The sequence below is a fragment of the Dromiciops gliroides genome, chromosome 1, assembly GCF_019393635.1.
Source record: "Dromiciops gliroides isolate mDroGli1 chromosome 1, mDroGli1.pri, whole genome shotgun sequence".
Classification (NCBI taxonomy): Eukaryota; Metazoa; Chordata; class Mammalia; order Microbiotheria; family Microbiotheriidae; genus Dromiciops; species Dromiciops gliroides.
The window spans coordinates 481,848,168-481,870,105 of NC_057861.1; the positions used below are offsets into that span (position 1 = coordinate 481,848,168).

General features: G+C 35.5%; 1 protein-coding gene across 4 annotated transcripts in view; it reads left to right on the forward strand.

Annotated features, from left to right (window-relative positions):
* MLLT3 (MLLT3 super elongation complex subunit) overlaps positions 1-21,938 on the forward strand; it is a 294,509-nt gene that overhangs the window by 210,184 nt on the left and 62,387 nt on the right. For all 4 annotated transcript variants that reach the window (XM_043977572.1, XM_043977575.1, XM_043977574.1 and 1 more), the window contains one exon: positions 17,608-17,664. In XM_043977572.1, coding sequence (XP_043833507.1) covers positions 17,608-17,664 — 57 coding nt within the window. The remainder of the gene's footprint in view (positions 1-17,607; positions 17,665-21,938) is intronic.

Consider the following 21,938-nt stretch of genomic DNA (forward strand, 5'->3'; position numbering starts at 1 on the left):
GAATACTGGTGAAATTTCTTTTTGTTTTATATTGTACTCTGGAACAATTTTAGTTCTAAATTGTTCCCAAGCTATCCCTTTGTGTGAGAGAGGGATCTGATGATGATGATGGTATAATTTAATAATAATTAATAATAATAACAAACAATGATAAAACAATAGCAATAAATCATATTTGTATAGTACTATATGGTTAAAAAAACAATTTATATCTATTCATCTCTTTTGATTTTCAAAAAAAACCCTTTGAGGTAAATATTCAAAATTTGATTATCCCATTTTACAGATAAGCAAAGGGGTTAAGTGACTCAGATAAGGCCTCAAAGAAGGAAAAGGTGAAGCCAGATTTGTATTTCAGCTTTCTAATTCTTCAGTACTCTTTCCACTCAAGATCTGTTTATTTAATCATTTCTAAAATTCAGGTGTTTGAGTGTCAGTTTTTTCTGAAATATCTCCAAAAATCACTAAGTTACTAATTAGGACATAAGAAGACAGAGAGACAGAGAGAGATGCACAGAGATAGACAGGAGAGACAGGAGAGACAGAGACACACAGAGAGAGATGTGTATGTATATGTCATCTTTAGACAAAAAGTTAAAGATATGATTAAGTCTTTTATTTGAAAGACTAGTACAAGGCTACTTTGCTTTATATATACACAAGATGCCTTTTAAGAAAGAGCCTGTAAGATGGATTTCTGTAAAATGAATCTGACTTTTGTCTTTAATTCCTATTAAAATTACAAAGCATATTCTATGTAGTAGATTTTACTGTTGAAACCTTTAGTCTTCTGTTTCATCCATTTGTTAAGTGAATAATACTATGTTTTAACCTTGAGAAAACTACTTTCCCAATAGAGAATTTAAAAATACAATAACAGTACTGTATTCCTCATTGGAATTTTGATAGTGAAACATCCTTGAGTGACTTCCTTGTTGAAAGTTGGATATAAGTTTAACTTGCTAAGAATGTACTGTTCTCGAAACAAAAAGCACTGTACATTTGTGGTCTGGTCCCACAACTTTGGTTACCTCCTTTATTGTCTGGCTATTCATCTTGGCTAAACAAAGCTAAGCTGTAATATTGTAGTTTTTAGACCATGACACAGTGTTACAAAGTATATTTTAGCTTGAATGTTAACTCATGTTTAAAGCGTCTACATAGAGAAAACAAGACAGTTTCTCATGTCAGTTCTATAGGATAAGCTTACTAAATACCAGATTTTGGTAAATGCCAAAGATGCTTTCAGAGGTAAGACAGAAATGGGAATAGGGAGTAGGGTGGTATCCATGCCTTTCAGTTTCTATATAAATCTTTTTTATTCCATATTGAGAAATAATATGTCAGAGTCTGTAAAGAACTATATAGAATTTGTGCACCATCAGATATTTTTCTGTCTACAAGTTAGAACAAAAATTTTTATACAAGCATTGATTTATCTGTAAACCATTTATTGACAACAAAAATGATAGTCATACTAATGATTGTGCTAATGAGTTTCTAAACTACTCCCTAACTATACAGTGTTAACTAGGCATGTGTAGGCACTGTGAAAAGGAAATCTGTCCTCCCACTGAGGGAAGAAAGGATTTTCTTGGAAAGTCAGTGTTGAAGAATTCTTCCTTCTAGAAATTGCAACTCCTGCCCTGTTGATTCTTCCTGCCCCTCCCCCTCCCTGCCCCCGGCAGTGAGGGCTAAGTGACTTGGCCAGGGTCATGCAGCTAGTAAGTGTCAAGTGCCTGAGGCCGAATTTGAACTCAGGTCCTCCTGAATCCAGGGCCAGTGCTTTATCCACCACACCATCTAACTGTTCCCTGCCCTGTTGATTCTAAGACACACTGTACTGTAATTTTGTTGGTGTATTTGTTTTGTTGGAACCTGTGATTTTCACAGCAATAGAGAGCTCTGAGTGAGGAAAATCTTCCAATACAGAAAACCAGCTCTTCTTATCCTGTAAAACATAGATTTAGAGAGTTTCCTGAGGCATTAAAAGATTAATTGATTTGACCAAGGTCACACAGCTCCTAAATGTTAAGAATCAAGAGCCAAACCCAAGCCCATGTTTGGTGTTTGCTATCATATCATATTGCTATTTGTGTGTTGTAGCATTTCTAGTTTTGTCCATTTTTGGATCTTCAGAAAACAACCAATTTATAGTTAATGTTAAAATTCTTATTTACCGCCCTGGATTTAAATATATATGTATATATATATATGTATATATATATGTGTATATATATGTGTGTGTATATATATATATATATATATATATATATATATATATATATATATTTAAATCCCCTTTTGGTGGCCCTTGGAGCTATTGTAATTCAATAGGGATCAATCACTTTCTAACTCAATCTGATTTTGAGTACTTAAAAAAAAAACCTTTCAGAGCTGGCCCCCTCTCCTTCTGCCTTCTTCTTTCTTCACTCTGCTCTCCCCTCATTTGAATCATTTTAACCACAAAACTCTCATGTGATACTTCTTAATCTTCAGTTACTTTTCATTTTCTCATGGGCTTTCTCATATTAATCATAAAATCACTTGATATTAACTTTACTGAAGATGTACCAGAGAGAGCATGAAAATAACATTTTAAGATAATTCCCAAACCTCTCATTAACTCTTCATTTTATCATCCTTATACATACCCACCAAACCTTTTTAAGAGTTGGTGACTCATTTTACTTTTAATTCTGTTCTCTTCCCTTTACTCACTGTCCCAATAGAAGTGCTCACAGGCTAGTAGGAAAACCATAGAAAAGATGGTTGGAAGATGAAGAATAAGATAAAAGGCACATGAATAATCCAGAAATGAGATAATCAGTCAACATTAATACAGGATTTTCAACATTAAATACAAATTCATAGAGCTGGAAGGGACTTCAGGCATCATCTGTTTATAACCTCTCATTACACATGAGGAACTGAGGGCCAGAGAGGTAAAGCAATTTATTCATGGGTCACACAGCTAATTCATGGGAGACCCAGAACAGGAGGCCAGATCTCCTGAATCCAGGTCTTTACATTTTAATGGGCTTCCTCCCAGAATTTAGAGTTAACTGTTGGGAGAATCTATTTTGGATCCATTCCAAAAGCATTTAGTTTCAGAAGTACTGAAAGGACCCTTTCTATAATCCAGTTTTATCTATGAAGTGGTCTTATAGCAAGGATGTAGAAAAGAATATAGCAGGGATTCCCCCTACTACTATTGTATTATGTAAATTTTTTATGGTTACACCATGTTCCAAGACAGACTGTCTGGCCTCCTCAATTGCATCATTATGATAACTAGACTACTTTTCTCAGAGCTATTGTTTCTAGATTGTGTTTTGTGGAAACTTGGGACTGACGTTTCATTAAAAAAGCTTGTAGGTGTTTCTAAGAGATGAAAAATTATGATTTGTGAAGGTATACATATGTGTATACGTTTGTCTTGTTTTTGTGTGTGTAGATTTATTGCTTATAAATGTGTTATTTTTAAACTGTATGCTGAAGGGCATTTATTTGGTTGGTTTCATTTTTCATTCAGCCTTTCCTTATTTTATGCTTAAATCTTAGTGGGTGTTTTCAAGTTCTTCATCTTTCAGAAGTATTTACTATGTGTGACAGCCTATATCAAAAATGGTGTGATATATTTTAAATGCTGTGAAACATTGATCCTGTGCAAAAATATTTCCCTCTTTTTCTGCTTCCCTCCTACCCCAAATCTCTGAATAGTTTTATCTAGAAGGTAAACATCTAGAAAGCAGTCTTACTAAGAGTTAGGTATTATTTTGAATTAATAAGATCTCTGACTTTTACAAGGTTTTAGAAGATAGTTTTTTGGTGGCTCTTTCCCTATGAATTTTGTTTTCTGTACAAGCAGAAAACATATGCTTCAAAATCTTAACCAAACCATTTAATCCTTAATTTAAAAAAAAATCATGAAAGTCACTCCGTAGTACTCTTTGTTTCCTATTTTAAAACCATAGCCTGGCTGCATATTTTCCATGAAAAAGGTTAGTTGGAGGGATGGAGGTGAAAATGACTTGTCACGTCTCTCACATCCTTGCTTGGTTGAGAAGTCATCAGTCCTCTTAGGCCCTACGGGCTTAGGTTTTAGCACATGTTACCATTTGTTTGGCCTGTTTCCTCCTTAAAAATTTACAAGGTCAAAATGTTCTTTTCTCTAGGATCGGAGACCAAATTTGGAAACCACAAACTTCTGAAAGTTATACAATATTAACAGTGACTCATTAAGTAGGAAACAAGTCTTTTGAAATCAGGGCCATTATTAGATATCCCTGAGCTTTTTGAGAGAAGTCCCTTGTGCAGAGCGCTAATATTTAGTCACCAAATAATGGTAGCCAAGCCTGAATTGAGGCAGATTTTAAAATGACTTCTTCTGAATAGCTGACATCACAGATCAAATGCTTGCTTATGCATTTATGTAGTGGGAAGGATACCAGATTTGGACACATAGCAAATTGCTTCAGATACTAACTTTGCCATCTACCTCGCATGAGACTAGCTTATAGGCATGGATCTCACCGTTTCAATGAAAAATTGAAGGCATTGAACTAGAAGATTATAAAGTTCCTTGCATTAAAAAAAAATCTATGATCATATGATCACATGATTTTAAGAGCTCCCAACTGTAATTCATATGGTTCTTCTTACTCCCCTAGACACTGAGCTACATTTTCAATATAGCCCCTGTGACATTCCCTATTTGATGCATCTCTTTATTGAGGCTGAATATTATGTTCAAAGAATGTTATAAAAGCAGCTAGATAGCACAGTGGATACAGTACTGGGCCTGGAATCAGTACTATCTGAATTCAAATCTGGCCTCACACTTTTAGTAGCTGTGTGACCTTGGGCAAGTCACTTATCCTTTGCATCAGTTTCCTCAGCTCTAAAATGGGGCTAGTAATAACACCTCCTCACAGGGATATTGTGAGGAGCAAATAACATAATATTTATAAAGCTCTTAGCATAGTGCCTGGCACATAGTAAACACTCAATCAATTCTTATTCCCTTTATAGAGATTAAATAGATAGATTTTCAGCACTGGAAGGAATGTCTATGATCCTCTAGTTCAGGTCGTCCATTAAGCTGGAAGCACATGATACATTTTGTGCATCTACTTCACCTTGGCACTTCTCTTGGAAGTGGCCAAACTGAAAACATATGACTATATTTTTTCCCAAATAAATGAAGGGGTTGGGGAAAATCAATATACATTTAACTATGTAGGTCATTTAAATGGTTTTAATTTAGTTTGTTAATGAAAACATGCTAAGTGTTAAGTGAAAAAATAGGGGGGCAATCCTTTTATACTTCCCTAATTGACTTTCTATCATCATATAGAAGATTTTCTAAACTTTTTCATCCTTCCTCAATCCTCCCAAGGGTTTTCCACCAATCGCGCCATCAGCTTAGAACTTTGCCTCTTATTTTTGCTGATAAAATTGTGGCCATTCAAGAAGTCCTTCTTCTCTCCTCATCCTCATCTTATATCACAGAGATGCCTTCTGCACTATATCCTCTCTTTCTCACCTTCAAAGGCCAACTCCTCTACATGCACATGGTTCTGTTCCAGTCTGTCTTCTCAAGCAGATCACTCCCTTTGTCATCTCCATGCTCTTACTTATCTGCAACTTTTCCTTGCCTAGAAATATGCTCCTCTCTTCCCCATCCTCAAACAATCCTCACTTGATCTGTCCATCTCCACTGATTATCCCATTTTGCTTCCCTTTTGTGGCCAAATTTTTTGAGAAGGCTGTCTACAAATCAGTGCTTCTACTTAATCACCATTTTATCCTACTTATACCTTGTTGATGCATATTTCTTTCCATGTCATTTTCCCCACTAACCTGTGAGAGCAGGGATTTTTTTGCCAGCATTCTCCTGTTCCTTTATTCATATCCTCCATGTTTGGCACATAGTAGATGCTTTATGAATTCTCATTGAGTGATTGTAAAAGATACAGAATGAATTCATTCCATGCCCAGTGGTTTAAATTTTCAATAGATCTCATAGCCATGGATGTTCTTTCCACTAAATACAAATTATACCTCCTCATTCTTTCCCATTCCATGCAATTCTCAACTGTCTTTTTGTTGATCCAACCCAAAGAACAGAGACCCTAATTTTCTTCTTAAAAGTAATTTGAGGGTACTAATGAAGTAGTAGGATTGCCTTTCTGTTGTTCTCCATAACTGATACATGCCCAACCCATTCTTTTTCACCAAACTTGTCTTTGATGATCATGAGGTCATAGATTTAGAACTTGAAAGGGAACTTAGAAATCTTAATGTTTCCCCTCTCTCCTTTAAAAGATGAGAAGAGGTGGAGACAGATTATGTAACTTGTCCAGAGTCACAAAGATAATACATGAAAGACACCAGATTTGAATCCATTTCCTCTAACAGTTGGTTCTAGATCCAATACTCCTTACATTCTACTTGCTGATATACTTTTCAGCGTCTTTGTTGCTAACTTCCTACAGCTTATTTATATCAACTCTGCATGTTTCCATTGCCTTCTCTGTGTCCTGTGATTTTTGTTATTCTGAGATTGTTTTGCCATCTTAAATAACTATATGATATGATCAGTATATAATAGGTCATCTTATTATGTAAATGGGAACACAGCTTTATTTTTATAGAAATATTGAAGACATTGTCTTTTTTTTTGATAAAAAACATTTCTAATGATATATTTTACAAATTTCTCCTTATATTCCTCTCTTACCCCTCCCAAAGAGTCCTCCATTATAACAATAAAAAAGAGGGAACAATTCAGTAAAACCAATTAACACAGTGAAAAATATATCCAATGTTCCATATTCATGGAACCCCACTTCATCAAAGGAGAGAGGATAGATGTTTTCTCATGTCTGTTTTTGTAACATTCACCTTTGATTATTTTGTGGTTATTTTCTCCATTTACATGTTTGCAGTCACTGTTTATTTTTTCTGTTTCTGCTCATTCCACTTTGCATCAGTTGCTAGAAATCTTTCCATGCTTCTTTTTCTTCTTCTTACTCATTAGCTCAGTTTGTATAGTCATTCCCCACAATGGGCATCTAATTTGTTTCAAATTATTTGCTACCAGAAAAAAGTGGCATTATAAATATTTGTATATATATATATATAAATATATATAATCTTTCTTTTTGTCAGCCACTTCTTTGGGGTATATGTCTAACAGTGGACTCTCCCAGGCAAAGGGAATGGATATTTGTAGTCCCTTTATTTAAATAATTCCAAATTGCTTTCTAGATTGGTTATATACATTCACAGCTCCACCAATAATGCATTAGTTTACTTATCTTCCTAAAGTTGGAGGGATATTCTCATACAAGTTAGTTTACATACATATACACATATATACACACATTTCAGACAGGTGGGAACAAGATAAATGAGATTTTCAGTTACTTGCCTTGACATCATTGATTTTGTTTTGGAATATATTAGCTAAGCAAGTTAAAAGGGAATAAAAGTTCTTGAAAATCTTCCCAAACACCAAAGAATATTTTTTTTATATATTCTGGCATGAAGGCAGAAAAACAAGGGAGAAACAGATCATAGAACCTTGAGTTGGCATGACCTCAGAAATTATTTAGTTCAACCCCTACCAAAACTGGAATTCTTTTTCCAATATCTCTAAGAACTGAAGAAAAAACCAAAACCCTAAAATTGTTAGGAAAGGACTTTTAAACTGTGTGTGTGTGTGTGTGTGTGTGTGTGTGTGTTTTCTGTAAGTAGATCCTCTGGTGAATCCTGTGTTTCAGAATAATGCTTTTAAATGCATAAAATGAGATATATAGAATCACAAGGAAGGAGGAGGGGGGAGGCAGGGCAATGTAGATTAAGTGACTTGCTCAGAGTCACACAGCTAGTAAGTGTCAAGTGTCTGAGTCCTGGATTTGAACTCAGGTCCTCCAGCATCCAGGGCTGGTGCTTTATCCACTGCGCCACCTAGCTGCCCCCAGTTGTCACTTTTGAAAAAAAGTTAATGCTAACTTCTGTTGAAAATCCCCCAGGTTAGAAAAATGCCATCACTGAATTTCACTGTCTATCAAAGGAGGGGAGGGAACACCTACATTTTACATGAGAGTTTTAGGAATTGGTTTGGAAAAATAAAACATTCACTAATATACTTGGTCAAATATTTTAATATATTATCCTTTTAATACCAACAAATAGGGAGTAATATATTGGACAAATAATCCCTCTTTCCTGAGCAGTTTTATAAATATGAATATAATCATGAAGCATCTTCCCTATTAGATTGTGAAGTCTGCAAGGGCAGATTAATCTTTTATTGAGACAGAGAATGGCATAGTCCATTTAAAATTTCAAATATTTGCTTCTGTCTTCTTAAAGAATAAATCATCTTGAAAGAAATTTCAATAACAAGATGTTAGAAATGAAAGAAATGTTGGGCTCTCTGCTTGTTTATGTGGGCTGGTGGAATAGCATAATATGAATTTACTTGGCCCTCTTGTTTTTTTGCTGCCTTTGCAATCATGAAATAAATTGATATGCCAATAACTTTTATATGAGCTATTAAGTGTATTGGATGAAATGGTAAAATATGTCCACTTGGATACCATGAAGACTAGAAGGGCCCTAGAGGAATAGAGATCATAGCACATTAAAAGAATGCATAGCATACCACATCGCACAGTGACTGGCACATTATAGTACTTAATAAATGCTGATGGTCTAATGTAGATAGAGAGCTAGCCTCAGGTAGAAAGACTCATTCTGGTGCCACCTCGGACATATACTGGCTATGTAACCACAGGCAAGCACTTAGCATCTTTGTATTCTAGACCAGTGGTGTCAAACTAAAAAACAAAACAAAACACACACACATACACATACACACACAAAACAAACAAACAAACAAAAAACACACCAAACCACAACAAAACAAAAAAGGAGGTTTCACTAGCTCATACAGAAGGGTCCCTCAAGACAACATAATGACTTCATTTTAAAATCTAGTGTTATCTATGTTTTATTACATATTTTAAATTTTGTTTTGTAACATTTCCCAGTTATATTTTAATCTCATTTGGGCCTCACTCAGTAATGTTGGAAGTGACATGTGGCTGATGTAAGTGACTCTGTTCTTAGATAATTTTCTAAGATTATAAGTTTCAGAGATAGAGCTCATCTGCCTTGGTAGATGGAGTTTCTTTATCTGGGAATTCTCTATACCAATAAAAACACAGTTCATAAAATAATAGGTTTCATTTTATTGTCAAATTATTACTGAAACTCCTTATGTGTTTCTGTAAATTCAAATCAAACAATTATTTGATAATCATACACTGTGTACAAGTTGTTCTAGATGTAGGGGGTATAAGATGGATATATCAATTTACCTGTAACGTCTGTTAAATCATGCCATAGAAGCATATATGTGTATTTATGTGTGTATATATGTATATACATGTAAGTACATGCACATAAAATATGGAATAGTACTATTAGTGTCCCTCAACAATCTGCAGATTGTAATGTTTAGCATTTTTGTGTTGCAAAAAATGCTGAAACTGGAGTAAGGGGAGATTCTGCTTTAATTTCTTCCTTCAATACAAATTGCTTATCCTTTCTTGTCTCATTTTCCTCACCTGTAAAGTGGGGCAAGTATAATAACCTCACAATTTTTTGTGTGATGTTCAAAATGAGATAATATCTATAAAAGTTCTTTGCAAACCTTAAAATGCTATATGAGGGTCAGTTATTTTGTGCTTGATATTCAATACTTTGTTTCCATCTTATACTTTGTTTATTTGATTTCTTTTTAAATTGAGCAGCTTAGTGTAGAATTAGTGCTTCAAAAAAACTTTAAAAATAAGTAGCAATTATGATTGAGAGCAAACAGTTAAAAGTAATAAATAAGAGCAAGAATATTTTTGTCCCTTTGGGATGCCCAATATGATTTTGTTTTGTTGTATTAACATCAGCTTATGAATATTGCAGCAATCAGTTAAAGAAATTTCGTCAAAAATGAAATAATAGCACAATCATAATCTAATTACATATTGACCAGTGGACTTTTCCCCCCTGAAACTCACTTTTTTGGTATCATATTGCTCAGTTTTGTGCCACTGAGTTCCTTTCTCCCTACCATACTGAGTACCCTCTAAATGAGCATCTAATGTGGTGAGAGCCCTTCATAGTCATCCCATTTTGCCTACTTATTAACAATAGCCTGAATGTACCATACAGTTTACTGTTGAATATAAACCAAAATTTGCATTAGGGTGGACTGCTTATCTCATTTTCCCCATGACCAACTATTTCACTAATTGCGATACGTTGTCCTTGTGTAGATTGGCTGCCATTCCAAAGAAAGCATCCTTATATTTCTTTTCCCAAATTCTTCCATCTTATTCATCAAGATTTCATTCACCTTCCTACCATTTTCATGTAGCTCCTAAGGAAGCTTAATATGCCATCCCTCCAAAAAATTATATCTCTTCAATTTATATGGGCATAAGTATTCTTTGAACCAGGGGATACTTTGTTAAAATCCCACTTTATAATACTGTTATTGAGCTAAGCATAACAATAGAGTATAGGGAAAAGAACACTGATTCGGGACCTTTGCTTCTATTTAGTCTCTGGACATCCTTGGGTAAATCACATACCTAACAGCCTCTGTTTCATCAATTTGAAAATAATGAGGGTTTTGGACTAGATAGCTGCTGTAGTCTGTCCCGGCTATAAATAGATGACCCTCTGACACATGGAGTAGATTTTTGGCATGATGGTGACCCATGGCACACACATTCTGAAAACTCAGCATAATTTGATGTGCAACATAATTGAATTCACTAAATAGAGAAGTGATTTATGACAGTACTTTTATTGTACTGTTTGATAACATGCTTTGGTATGGTACAATTATTTATACCCACATATCTATGCATGTGGGTTACAAAGAGTTAGACACAACTCAACAACAACATCAAAATGTATGTGTGTGCATGTATGTGTGTGTATCTGTAAATGTACACATTTATACACATGCTTAGACACATATACAATGTGTGTATAAAATCACATCCTATGTACAAGTGTTTGTGTACATGTGACTAGCTTTGTCTGTCTATATCCCCACATTTCCTTTGTGGATGTATGTCTGTAAATGCCCTTTTCTTGATATTTTATCAGAATTATACATTCCTTAAGGTAAGTGACAACTGTGCCCTCTCTGAGAATATAATGCTGCTATGTACGTGCTGCAAGCATCCCCTACTTTCACCCCCTGGTCCATTCTCAATAAATAGTCATTGATTATTCTTATTTTCCATGTTTATTCTGTTTATTCTTCAGCAGCCTGAGATCAGTGGAATTATAGGCTCTGCAAAAGTATTTAAATTCATCTATGGGCATATAATATATTACAGAAGGAAGATTTATTTTCTTCCATTGCAAGTGCTATGAACTTTGTCAGCAAGTCAAAGGGAAAATTTTTTATTATTATCATTTTTAAAGATTAAAAAAATATATTCAGCCTAAATTTCTTTTGGTGGAAGTGGGGTGAGAGATGCCCAAAGTCTGCTAGATGGTGGTAGGGATGGGGGCAGAATAGGGAAGACCAAGTTTTTCCAATCAGTTCACTGCAGAATAGTGTATACATAACAAAAGATCAAAAGCCTACATGATTTTGTATTAAGTTCAAAGCTACATATTTTAAAGCTGCTTTAAAAGTTGCCCCATTAGTACCTTTTAAAGTTACCCATAAAATGCCACTTTACATCTGGCATCAGATCTATTAATTTAACTATTATGAATATGTAAGAATATTTTGAAAACTCCTGTGGTCTTGTAAAACCTCTAGGCCCTCATTAGCTAAAAATTCCTGTATTCTGCCAGGGCATGAAGCCAAGTCAAGATCCTTGTGGAGATAACATTTAGTGTTTAACATAATAATAATGAAAAAGAAGTCCACGTAGAGCTTTAAAGTTGTTATCCATTAGAAATCTCTTGTATGATGCTTCAGGCAGAGGGTGAAGACAAAGAAGATAAGTTTATTTCAGTAGAATGTATTGCTTAACCATCTTCTCTTTATGTAAAGTATCCTATGAAAGACAATGACTAATTTCTGTTAGCCATTTACTGTCTTTAGTGGATCTATGTGTTAAGGCTATGTCTTTGCTTTTCAAAAATGCCCTAGTAGGGTATTCCCACGTAGAGTTCATATATGCATGAATATAGGTTGATGCAGAAAACAAAAAACAAACAACAAAACCCAAAATACTGTCTCTGAAATACAGCTGAAGCAGTATCTGAAAGCTCTTCTCATTACATACTCTTCCTTTATACAAATCTTCCATGTGAGCACCAAACACAACTAAAGCAATAAACATTAAAATGAATTCACATATGGAATTCTTTTCTTAGGAAACCTATACGATGCAGTAGTCTTACTCAGCTGAGCTCTTTGAACAATCCAGAACACCTAAGGACATAAGTGAAGGATGACCAACCTAATTGACCAGTCTATAGGCAACAGTAGCAGGCTTTCCTTGCTCCTTAGGTATCTCTTATAACTCCACCCCAACCTGTCACTACCATTAGCAAAGCTGCTTAACTGAGGGGTTCCATTGCTATCCCTTATTCTCAGTGCTGAACCGGTCACCTTGTGAATATCACAATCGCTGGCCATGGTACTGATGGGTTCTGAAACAATATTAATAAGTAATTTAATGGATGGTTACAAATAACTTTGGAAATTTTTGCCTTTATTAGGCTCCTTAATTCTTTTTGCTTGCTCTTCTCACTCATACTTTCACGATCCTGTGTATGATATAGAATTTATCTTGTGCTGTACAAATAGCCCTGTGCCTGGTAAAAGTTTGTTAAATGAATGACTGAATGAAAAAATTGCCTTGTCAGAGCACAATTTATTTTGTAAGCCCTCTTCTCCTCTTTGCAGAAATCTAGATGGACTTGGCCTTTGAGGAAACCTTGTCATTTTCTCATTAATTAATTTCTCTAAAATACATCCCTGTCTTTTCATTCCTTGTTTTCTTATCATCTCAAACCAGGAGAATAAAAGAAGGCACAGTCTTTATTAAGATAGTTTTCTGTAGGTCAGGTCTCTGTATGAGTTTTTGATATATGAGTACAACTGTTTGTCTTTTGTCCGAGACTGACCTTTTTTAGTCATTTTTAGTCAACTGCTAATTTGCAGTTATAGGTTGCAGGTTATAGGATGGTTGATTTTGAACTGAAAGAGATCACAACAATTATCTAATTCAATCACTTCATTTTAAAGATGAGGAAACTGAGGCTGAGAAAGGTTAAATGATTTCACCCCAGTGATAGGTTCAGTATTAAAATCCTAGTCTTTCCTTTACTACATTCTTGTAGGTGTTTTTATAATATCATTTTATCCACAAACGAAACTTAAGTCCCAGAAAGGTTAAGAGATACAGCCACAGTATTAAGTAGCAGAGTCAGGACTTAAGATCCTAGTCTAGTGCTCTCTTTTTTCTACTTTCCTGTATCCTATCTAAGCTCAGAAAAAGGAAGAATTCATTTAATTTTTCTGAATGCATCAGGCTTTTTATCTTAAGCTTTCTGCCTTTGGAGAAGCTATCCTTCATGGCTGAAGTGCTCCCCTTCCTCTTTCCCTCTTAGAATCCCAGGTATACTTAAAGACTCAGCTCCATTGATAACTCCAACATAAAGCCTTTCCTGACTCTCTGTTGTTGGTGTCCTCCATAAAATAAGACAAGTCTGTATTTATTTTTATATATTTTATATTGAGTTCTCTATGTTTATATTATTTTCCTTCATTAGAACAGAAGCCTCGGGGCAGCTAGGTGGTGCAGTGGATAGAGCACTGGCCCCGGAGTCAGGAGTATCTGAGTTCAAATCCGGCCTCAGACACTTAACACACACTTACTAGCTGTGTGACCCTGGGCAAGTCACTTAACCCCAATTGCCTCACTAAAAAAGAAAAAAAAAAAGAACAGAAGCCTCTTGAGCTCAGGAAATGCCTTATTTCTGTCTTCACAGCCACAGTGCCAAGTACAGGGGAGGAATAATTATAATGGTAGTAACTGTCTCATAGGATTCTGGTGAGACTCAAGATAATCAACACAAAGCACTTTGCAAATTTTAGGTTGTTATGTAAATGTCAGTGACTATTATTACTGTTTATTAAATTCTTATCGTATTAGTAGTGTTTTTATATTTGCAAGCATTTTATATACATGATCTCATTTGAGCCCAGCAACTCTTTGAGGTAAGTAGATAGATCTCATTATCTCTATTTTATAGAGCAGGAAACTGAGGCTCTCAGACAGTGCCAGTGGCTAGACAGCTAGCTATAAGTGTCAGGTGTAGAATTTGAAGCCCAGTCTCGTTGACTCCAATCCAACCCATTTTAACAGTGTAAAATGAATGATAAACCTCGTGAATTATTATTGCTAATAATAACAGTTAATTTTCTGCCCATAAGCCACTGTTGTGTCTACCAGCTTTCACAGATTCAACCCTGAATCTGGTGACTGTCCCAACATTCACGTTGTATGCAGCAAGTGCTGAGAATGATTCTGTTACACTACCCACTTTCTTCTCCTTCTGTACCATGGACTCTTTGTATCTTTGTGTTCAATGAGAAGATAAATAGCACAACTTTTAGGATATTACTGAGTGGTGGCTGGAAACATACTTGAAGCTCTGATAAAGAGGGAGTCTCATATCCTTTCTCATCTCGGCTTCTTTTACTATTGAGTAAACCAGATCACATAGTGGATAGAGTACTGAGAATCAGGAATACCTGAGTTCCACCCTGGTTTTAGACTTTTACTAACTGCATAGCCCTGCATAGCATATCTCAGTTTCCTTTTCTTTAAATTAGGGATAGAAAGAACACCACTTCCCAGGATTCTTATGAAGATAAGTGATATTTGTAAAGTGCTATACAAACTTTAAGGTACTATGTACATGTTATTATTACCATATAAATGTTACTTTATTACAGTTTCTTACAATAGAATCTGAACCTGTTTCCATGTGATGATGCTGAAACTTTGTGTGTTTCCTCCTTCAGAAAGTAGTGGGGCAATGGTAATAAACTAATTTGTGGCATTGTTATGATAAATAGCTAATTTAAATAATCATAAATAATTTATAGTTAAGTTCTGCAAGAACCATAAATCTTATTAATCAATAATCATAATTTAATATGCTTTTATACTTGGTAAAAAGAAAAAATGTCAGGTAGTCAGAGAAAAATGATTGTATGTTTTAAAATTGATCACGGTTAATTTCTAGCACATCATAAAAAAGAGATAGCAGATTTTCTTCTTCATACCTGAACTGTTTCTGCTCTTAAATTCATATTTATCTGTTCCTCTTGACTGAGTGATATTATTAAAGAGAATGCAATTTGGTACTATTTGGGACCACTTAAAGCTAGTGTTGCTTCAAACTTTTGTACTTCAGTGGATAAATATTCTTTTTTTTTTTTTTTTCTTTTTTTTTTTTAGTGAGGCAATTGGGGTTAAGTGACTTGCCCAGAGCCACACAGCTAGGAAGTGTTAGGTGTCTGAGGCCGGATTTGAACTCAGGTACTCCTGACTCCAGGGCCGGTGCTCTATCCACTGCGCCACCTAGCTGCCCCCAGTGGATAAATATTAATAAAGCATAGAAGATGTTATTATTTTTTTTGAAGATGTTATTTTTTAAAAGTGAGGTACAACAGAGCCACGTATAAATGTATCTGACCTCATTCTTTTTTAAGCACATTCAACCCAAAAGCATGGGCTTTTCCAGTATGTTAAAACAAAGGAAAATAAAGATTTAGTTCAATTAAATACAACTATTAAGCACATCATAACAGACAACTGTGTTACTGTGTTATTTATTTATTTATTTATTTTGGGTGAGGCAATTTGGGATTAAGTGACTTGCCTAGGGTCACACAGCTAGTAAGTGTCAAGTGTCTGAGACCGCATTTGAACTCAGGTCCTCCTGAATCCAGGGCTGGTGCTTTATCCACTGTGCCACCTAGCTGCCCTCCAAATTGTCTCTTAATAGCAACTCTATCAGGCATTCCCATTTTGTGGAAAAGGAAACTATTGCTTTCTCACTATCACAGAACTAGTAAATATTAAAAAAAGAATTAGAATCAGATCTTCTGATCACAATTACATTGAAATTCAATTTTCAAAATATTAAATGCCTTCTCTGCAAACTACTGTATCTGCGTAACATTGGTGTGAGATATATTTTTGTATGTATGTCTAAGGTTAACTCCAGCTTATGAACCTGTGTGTTAGAGTGAGACTAGTAGACATAGTCTTCATCAGGCTTTCTTTCACATTATTTAGAACTAGATAAACTGTAGAAAATGAGAAAACCTGTTTTTCTTAATTGAGAGAGATTCTATCTTCTTTAACTTTTACTTTCAACTAATTGTCATTTGTAGCAAGTAGTTGCTCCTTTTGAAAAGACAATCTTTAGAACAGAAATTAAAAGCCCTGAGTCTCAATGCTTCCCATTTTGTTAGTCATCCTACTGAGCTGAAATTCAGGGAGGAACTTGGACCAAGGTGAAACTTGATGGATGTGAACTCAGAGGTTTCTTTTCCAAGAATTGAAAATTTATTTGAATTTCTTCAAGTAAATACTTCCAGAGTAATGAATATTGTTGTCAGTTGTCATTGCTCAATAATACGTTAGGTAGCTAGGTGAAATTTGCTATTAATGGACAATTGTGAATGAAGCTATAGCAATCAGAGCTTTTGGTTATAATTCAATAAAAAAGATTTCTTGATCAATCCAACTTATATACAATTTCTAAGTGGTTTTCATAATTAATTTAGTTAATTTATACGTATTGTCAGAAAGGATACATCTGTTTTCTTGCACGTGTATATTTTGAGAAGTTTTTTGTTTTGTTCTGTTTGTCTGGTAGCATGGTGGCAGCCAATTTGTCAACATACTTGGCAGAGTTGTAAAATGGAAGAAAAAAGCTAGTGATTTTTCTAAATTATAATTTTTAAAAAAATTCTTAACAAGGAGGCAATATTTGTACATAAAAAGAATGGAATTGAGTGTAATAGAACAAGCAGTGATTTTGCTTACTGGACCATTGTATATAGAGAAATTCTACCTTAATTTTACAATAATATAACTTTCAGCCTATATTATATCTTTTGGTTTGTAGTATGCTTTGAAGTTTAAATTGAACAACCAAACAAAATATGCAGGGTTTTTCATTAACATCATTTTCTTTATATATTATTTAAACCTATTATCTTCTACCTCCAAATGTCTTGATAGATTTTCCTTTATGTCCTTTTTAATGGAGCAATATCAAATATGCCACCATTTTCTTTGGCTAAAAGCTACACATTTTATATTAAGTACTTTGGAAATGTTGCCTCCAAGCTCACCATTAAAGTCATTCAATTCTCATCTCTTAATAAATAAGGTTGCAAAAGTTTTCAGTATGTGTGCAGTATACATGTATCACCTGTTATCACTTACAAATTAATGTCTTATGAGGCTGCAGCAGCATTCACTGTTCTCAACTTTCTTGACTGTGTCTTTTTACTGTTGACAGGGACATCCTGCAGATCTTTCAGAAGATTTGGAGAATCCTGACTGGAAGATGCGAGAGGTAGGTTATTTTTCTTCCCAATGTTATATTTCATTGCATCCTTTTCTTTTTGCTTTTTAGCAACAAACATTTATTTTATTTTCCAGTTACATGTAAGGGTAGTTTTTGACATTCATTTTCATGATATTTAGAGTTCCAAATTTTTCTCCCTCCCTCCCTTTCCTCCCCTCTCCACAAGATCGCAATCAGGTTATATATGTATAATCCACAAGTGTTCTTTTTATCAGTTCTTTCTATAGGTGTGCATAGTAAGCTTCCTCATTAGTTCCTTGGGATTGACTTGGATCATTGCACTGCTGAGAGTAGTTAAGTCATTCACAATTGCTCATTGAACAATACTGCTGTCACTATGCACAGTGTCCTCCCAGCTCTGATCACTTCACTATACATCAATGTTCATTAGTCTTTCCAGATTTTTCGGGGATCATCCTGTTTGTCATTTCCTGTAGCACAAGACCATTCCACTACAATCATATAACACAGCTTTTCCCATCATTCCTCAATTGATGGACATTCCCTTGATTCTCAATTCTTAGCCTCCACCAAGAGTTGCTATAAATATTTTTTGTACAATTTCCCCCCCTTTTCTCTTTTTTATGATTACTATTGTTAACTGCTTCCCTTCCATCCTATTCCCTTCCCCATGATATTTATTCTATTATCTATCTTCTTTCATCCTATCACTCTTCAAAAGGGATTTGCTTCTGTCTGTCCCCTCCCCCACTCTGCCCTTCCTTCTTTTGCCCCTCTCTCTTTATCCCCTTCCCCTCCTATTTTCCTGGAGGTTTAGAGAGATTACTTCACCCAATTGAGTGTGTACATTATTCCCTCCTTGAGCCAATTCTAATGAGATTGAGGTCTTTGAGCCAATTCTGAGGAGTGTTAGACTCATTTACTACCCAGATTAAACAAATTACTCCACCCAGTTGGGTGTGTCTGTTAGTCCCTCCTTGAGGTAGCTCTGATGAGTTTAAGATCTTTGAGCCTTTTCTGATGAGTGTAAAATTCATTTACTGCTCTGCTCCTCTCCCATCTCTTCCCCCACTCCATAAGCCTTTTCCTGTTACTTTCATGTAGGATTTCACTTCTGCTCTTCCCCTCCCCCAGTGAATTCCCTTCACCCCTCAATTTAACCCTAAAGATGTCATCATCTAGCTAAGTGATACAGTGGACAAATCATCACCCCTGGACCCAGGGGGATCCCAGCCAAAACCCGGCCTCAGACACAAGACAGTTGCCTACTGTACAACCCCAGATATGTCCCCCAGCTCCAATTTTTTATGGTTCTCTAGGGTCTTGTATTTGAAAGTCAAATTTGCCATTCAGTTTAGGTCTTTTCATCACAAATATCTGTAAGTCTTCTTTTTCATTAAAGTCCCATTTTTTCCGCTGAAAGATAATACTGAGTTTTGCTGGGTAGGTGATTCTTGGTTGTAATCCCATTTCCTTTGCCCTTTGGAATATCATATTCCATGCCCTCTGGTCCTTTAATGTAGAAGCTACTAGATCTTGTGCTATCCTGACTGGGGCTCCACAGTACTTGAATTCTTTCATTTTGGCAGCTTGCAATATTTTCTTCTTGACCTGAGAGCTCTGGAATTTGGCTATAATATTCCTAGGAGTTTTCCTTTTGGGATCTCTTTCTGGAGGTGATCAGTGGATTCTTTCAGTTTCTATTTTAGCTTCTTCTTCTAGAATTTCAGGGCAATTTTCCCTGAGAATATCTTGGAAGATGGTGTCTAAGCTCTTTCCTTGATCATGGTTTTCAGGTAGACCAATAATTTTCAAATGATCTCTCCTGGACCTATTTTCCAGGTCAGCAGTTTTTCCCAGAAGATATTTCACATTGCCCTCTATTTTTTTAGTCATTTGGATTTGCTTTATGGTGTCTTGGTTTCTCATAAAGTCACTGTCTTCCATTTGTTCAATCCTAATTCTTAGGCAATTATTTTCATCAGAGAGCTTTTGTACCTCCTTTTCCATTTGGCCAATTTGACTTTTCAAGCTGTTGACTTTTTTCTCATGTCTTTCCTGCATCACCCTCATTTCTCTTTCCATTTTTTCCTCTACCTCTCTAACTTTATCTTCAAAGTTCTTTTTGAGCACCTCTGTGGCCTGAGACCAATTCGTATTTTTCTTGGAAGCTTTAGATATAGGGGCCCTGATGTTGACATCTTCCTCTGAGGGTGCCCCTTGGTCTTCCTTATTACTGAAGAAACTTTCTATGGTCCTTACCTTTTTCTGTTGGCTCATCTTGCCTTTCTTTTTTTTGTTTTTGTTTTTGTTTTGTTTTTTGCCTTTCTTTTACTAGACTTTTAGCTCCTTAAAGTGGGGCACTGTTTCCAGGCTGCAGTATCCCAAGCTTAAGAAGTCCCAGGTGGTATGATTTAAGGAGAATCAGGTTCTTCACTTGCCCGGCCTGTTTCCTGGTCTTCCCCATGCCCAGGGCTCAGCCCACTCACCAGACTGTGAGCTTAGTTCCAGACAACATTGGGGCTTCAGCTGATTCAGAGGCTCTGAGGGTCTCCTTCTCTGGTGAGGCCTTCCTGGGACTGGATCTGTGTCAGGGTGACTGTGGGGTTGGGCTCAACTCCTGTATTAGCACAGCATCTCCCTCCTTCTGACCTTCCAAACTGGTCTTGGTTAGAAGATGATTTCAGCACATTCTTCTGTGAGTTTTGCTGCTCCGGGCATTTTCCTATGGCATTATTTGGATGTTTTTTGGAGCGATCATGTCATGAGTTCGAGAGCTCACTGCCTTTCCTCCGCCATCTTCTCATTGCATCCTTTTCATTAGAGACAGTCTCCTTTCAAAGAAATTGAAGAGCCTAGATTAGCTTCACTCCATCCTGGGATATCTACAGATGTAGATCTAATAATAGGATTATAGATTTAGTATATCTGCATAGAATTCTATATCCTGGATCATCTAGTCCAACCTCCCAGCCCCACCCCATTTTAGAGATGAAGTTCAGAGAAGTTAAAGATCCTATAAATAAGAAGCTTCTCATTCCTGATGAGGTATAATCTATACATAAGAGAATTTTTCAGATATTTTTGTGAATTCCAAAACCTTTGGCATTTTAACTTTTGTAATAACTCAAATATTTAAATAGGAAAACAGATCTGAAAGCTCATCAATTTGGATGTTCCCTCCATTGATACAGTTGAAACCTATCCATGTCTACCATATTAAGGGGATATTCAGTCCAAGTATATTTGTAGGGAATCAGCAGGCTTTCTTAAACAACCAATAATGGACCTTGTCGTGATTATTTTACAATTGACTGAAAGATGTAGATAATATAAGAGCCTTCTGTGCTTACTGTTTGTTGATTATGAAAATGCAATTAATTTGGTAGAACAAAATGCTGTCCTAAAACATTTCTCCCAATAAGATATCTCCTACCTATACATAAAAATTATTCAAGATTCCTTCAAAGTTATTACAACAGAAACAAAACCAAACCCTGTTCACCGACTTTCTTATTATAAGCATTGCATGATACTTAAATAGGGAAAATGTGTGAAAACCTTTTTAAAAGGTTTAAGAACTATGGTTACTATATCAAGTGGTCACACCTCAGTACTTAAGAAGTATACCTACTGCCTTTTGGCAGAATGGTTATGGGTCTAAAGATGCAGAATGAACTGTATTTTCAGACTCAACCAGTATGTGTATTTTGTTTTTTTGACTATACTTATTTGTTTCAAAGGAGAGCTTTCATCTTTTGGGTGGTGGTGGAGGATATTGTGTGGAGTAGTGTTAGAGGAAAAAAAGAAGAAAGAAAGCAATGTCGATGAAATATTTAAGAAAAAAAAACAAGTGGCAGAAAAGTTCAAAAGACATTACAGAGACAGCGAAGTGTGGCTAATAACATGTTAAATTTAATATATACTGTTTGAAAAAGTTAAATGTCATAGGAATTCATACCCAAGAATTTCATATACATATAAGTAGAATTCCATGTACAAGCCTCTAGGTTTTATTTATGTATGTGTGTATATATGTATGCATGTGTGTATGGAAATTTACATGTTTGATGCGTTGTCAAGTTTATAATTAAAAAGAAATGTTAATTTAACAAATGTAGTAACCCTAAAGGTATGGCGCACAATCATTCCTGCAAAAAGAAAGGAAATGGATGATTGATTGATATCTATCCTAGGCCTAAAAGTACACGCGTAATCTCTGAAGAAGAGTTGGATGGCCATCATTTGTCTTTGCCCACCTAGAGGAAGAAGAGAAGGTAGCTTTCAACCAGGAAGAGTGA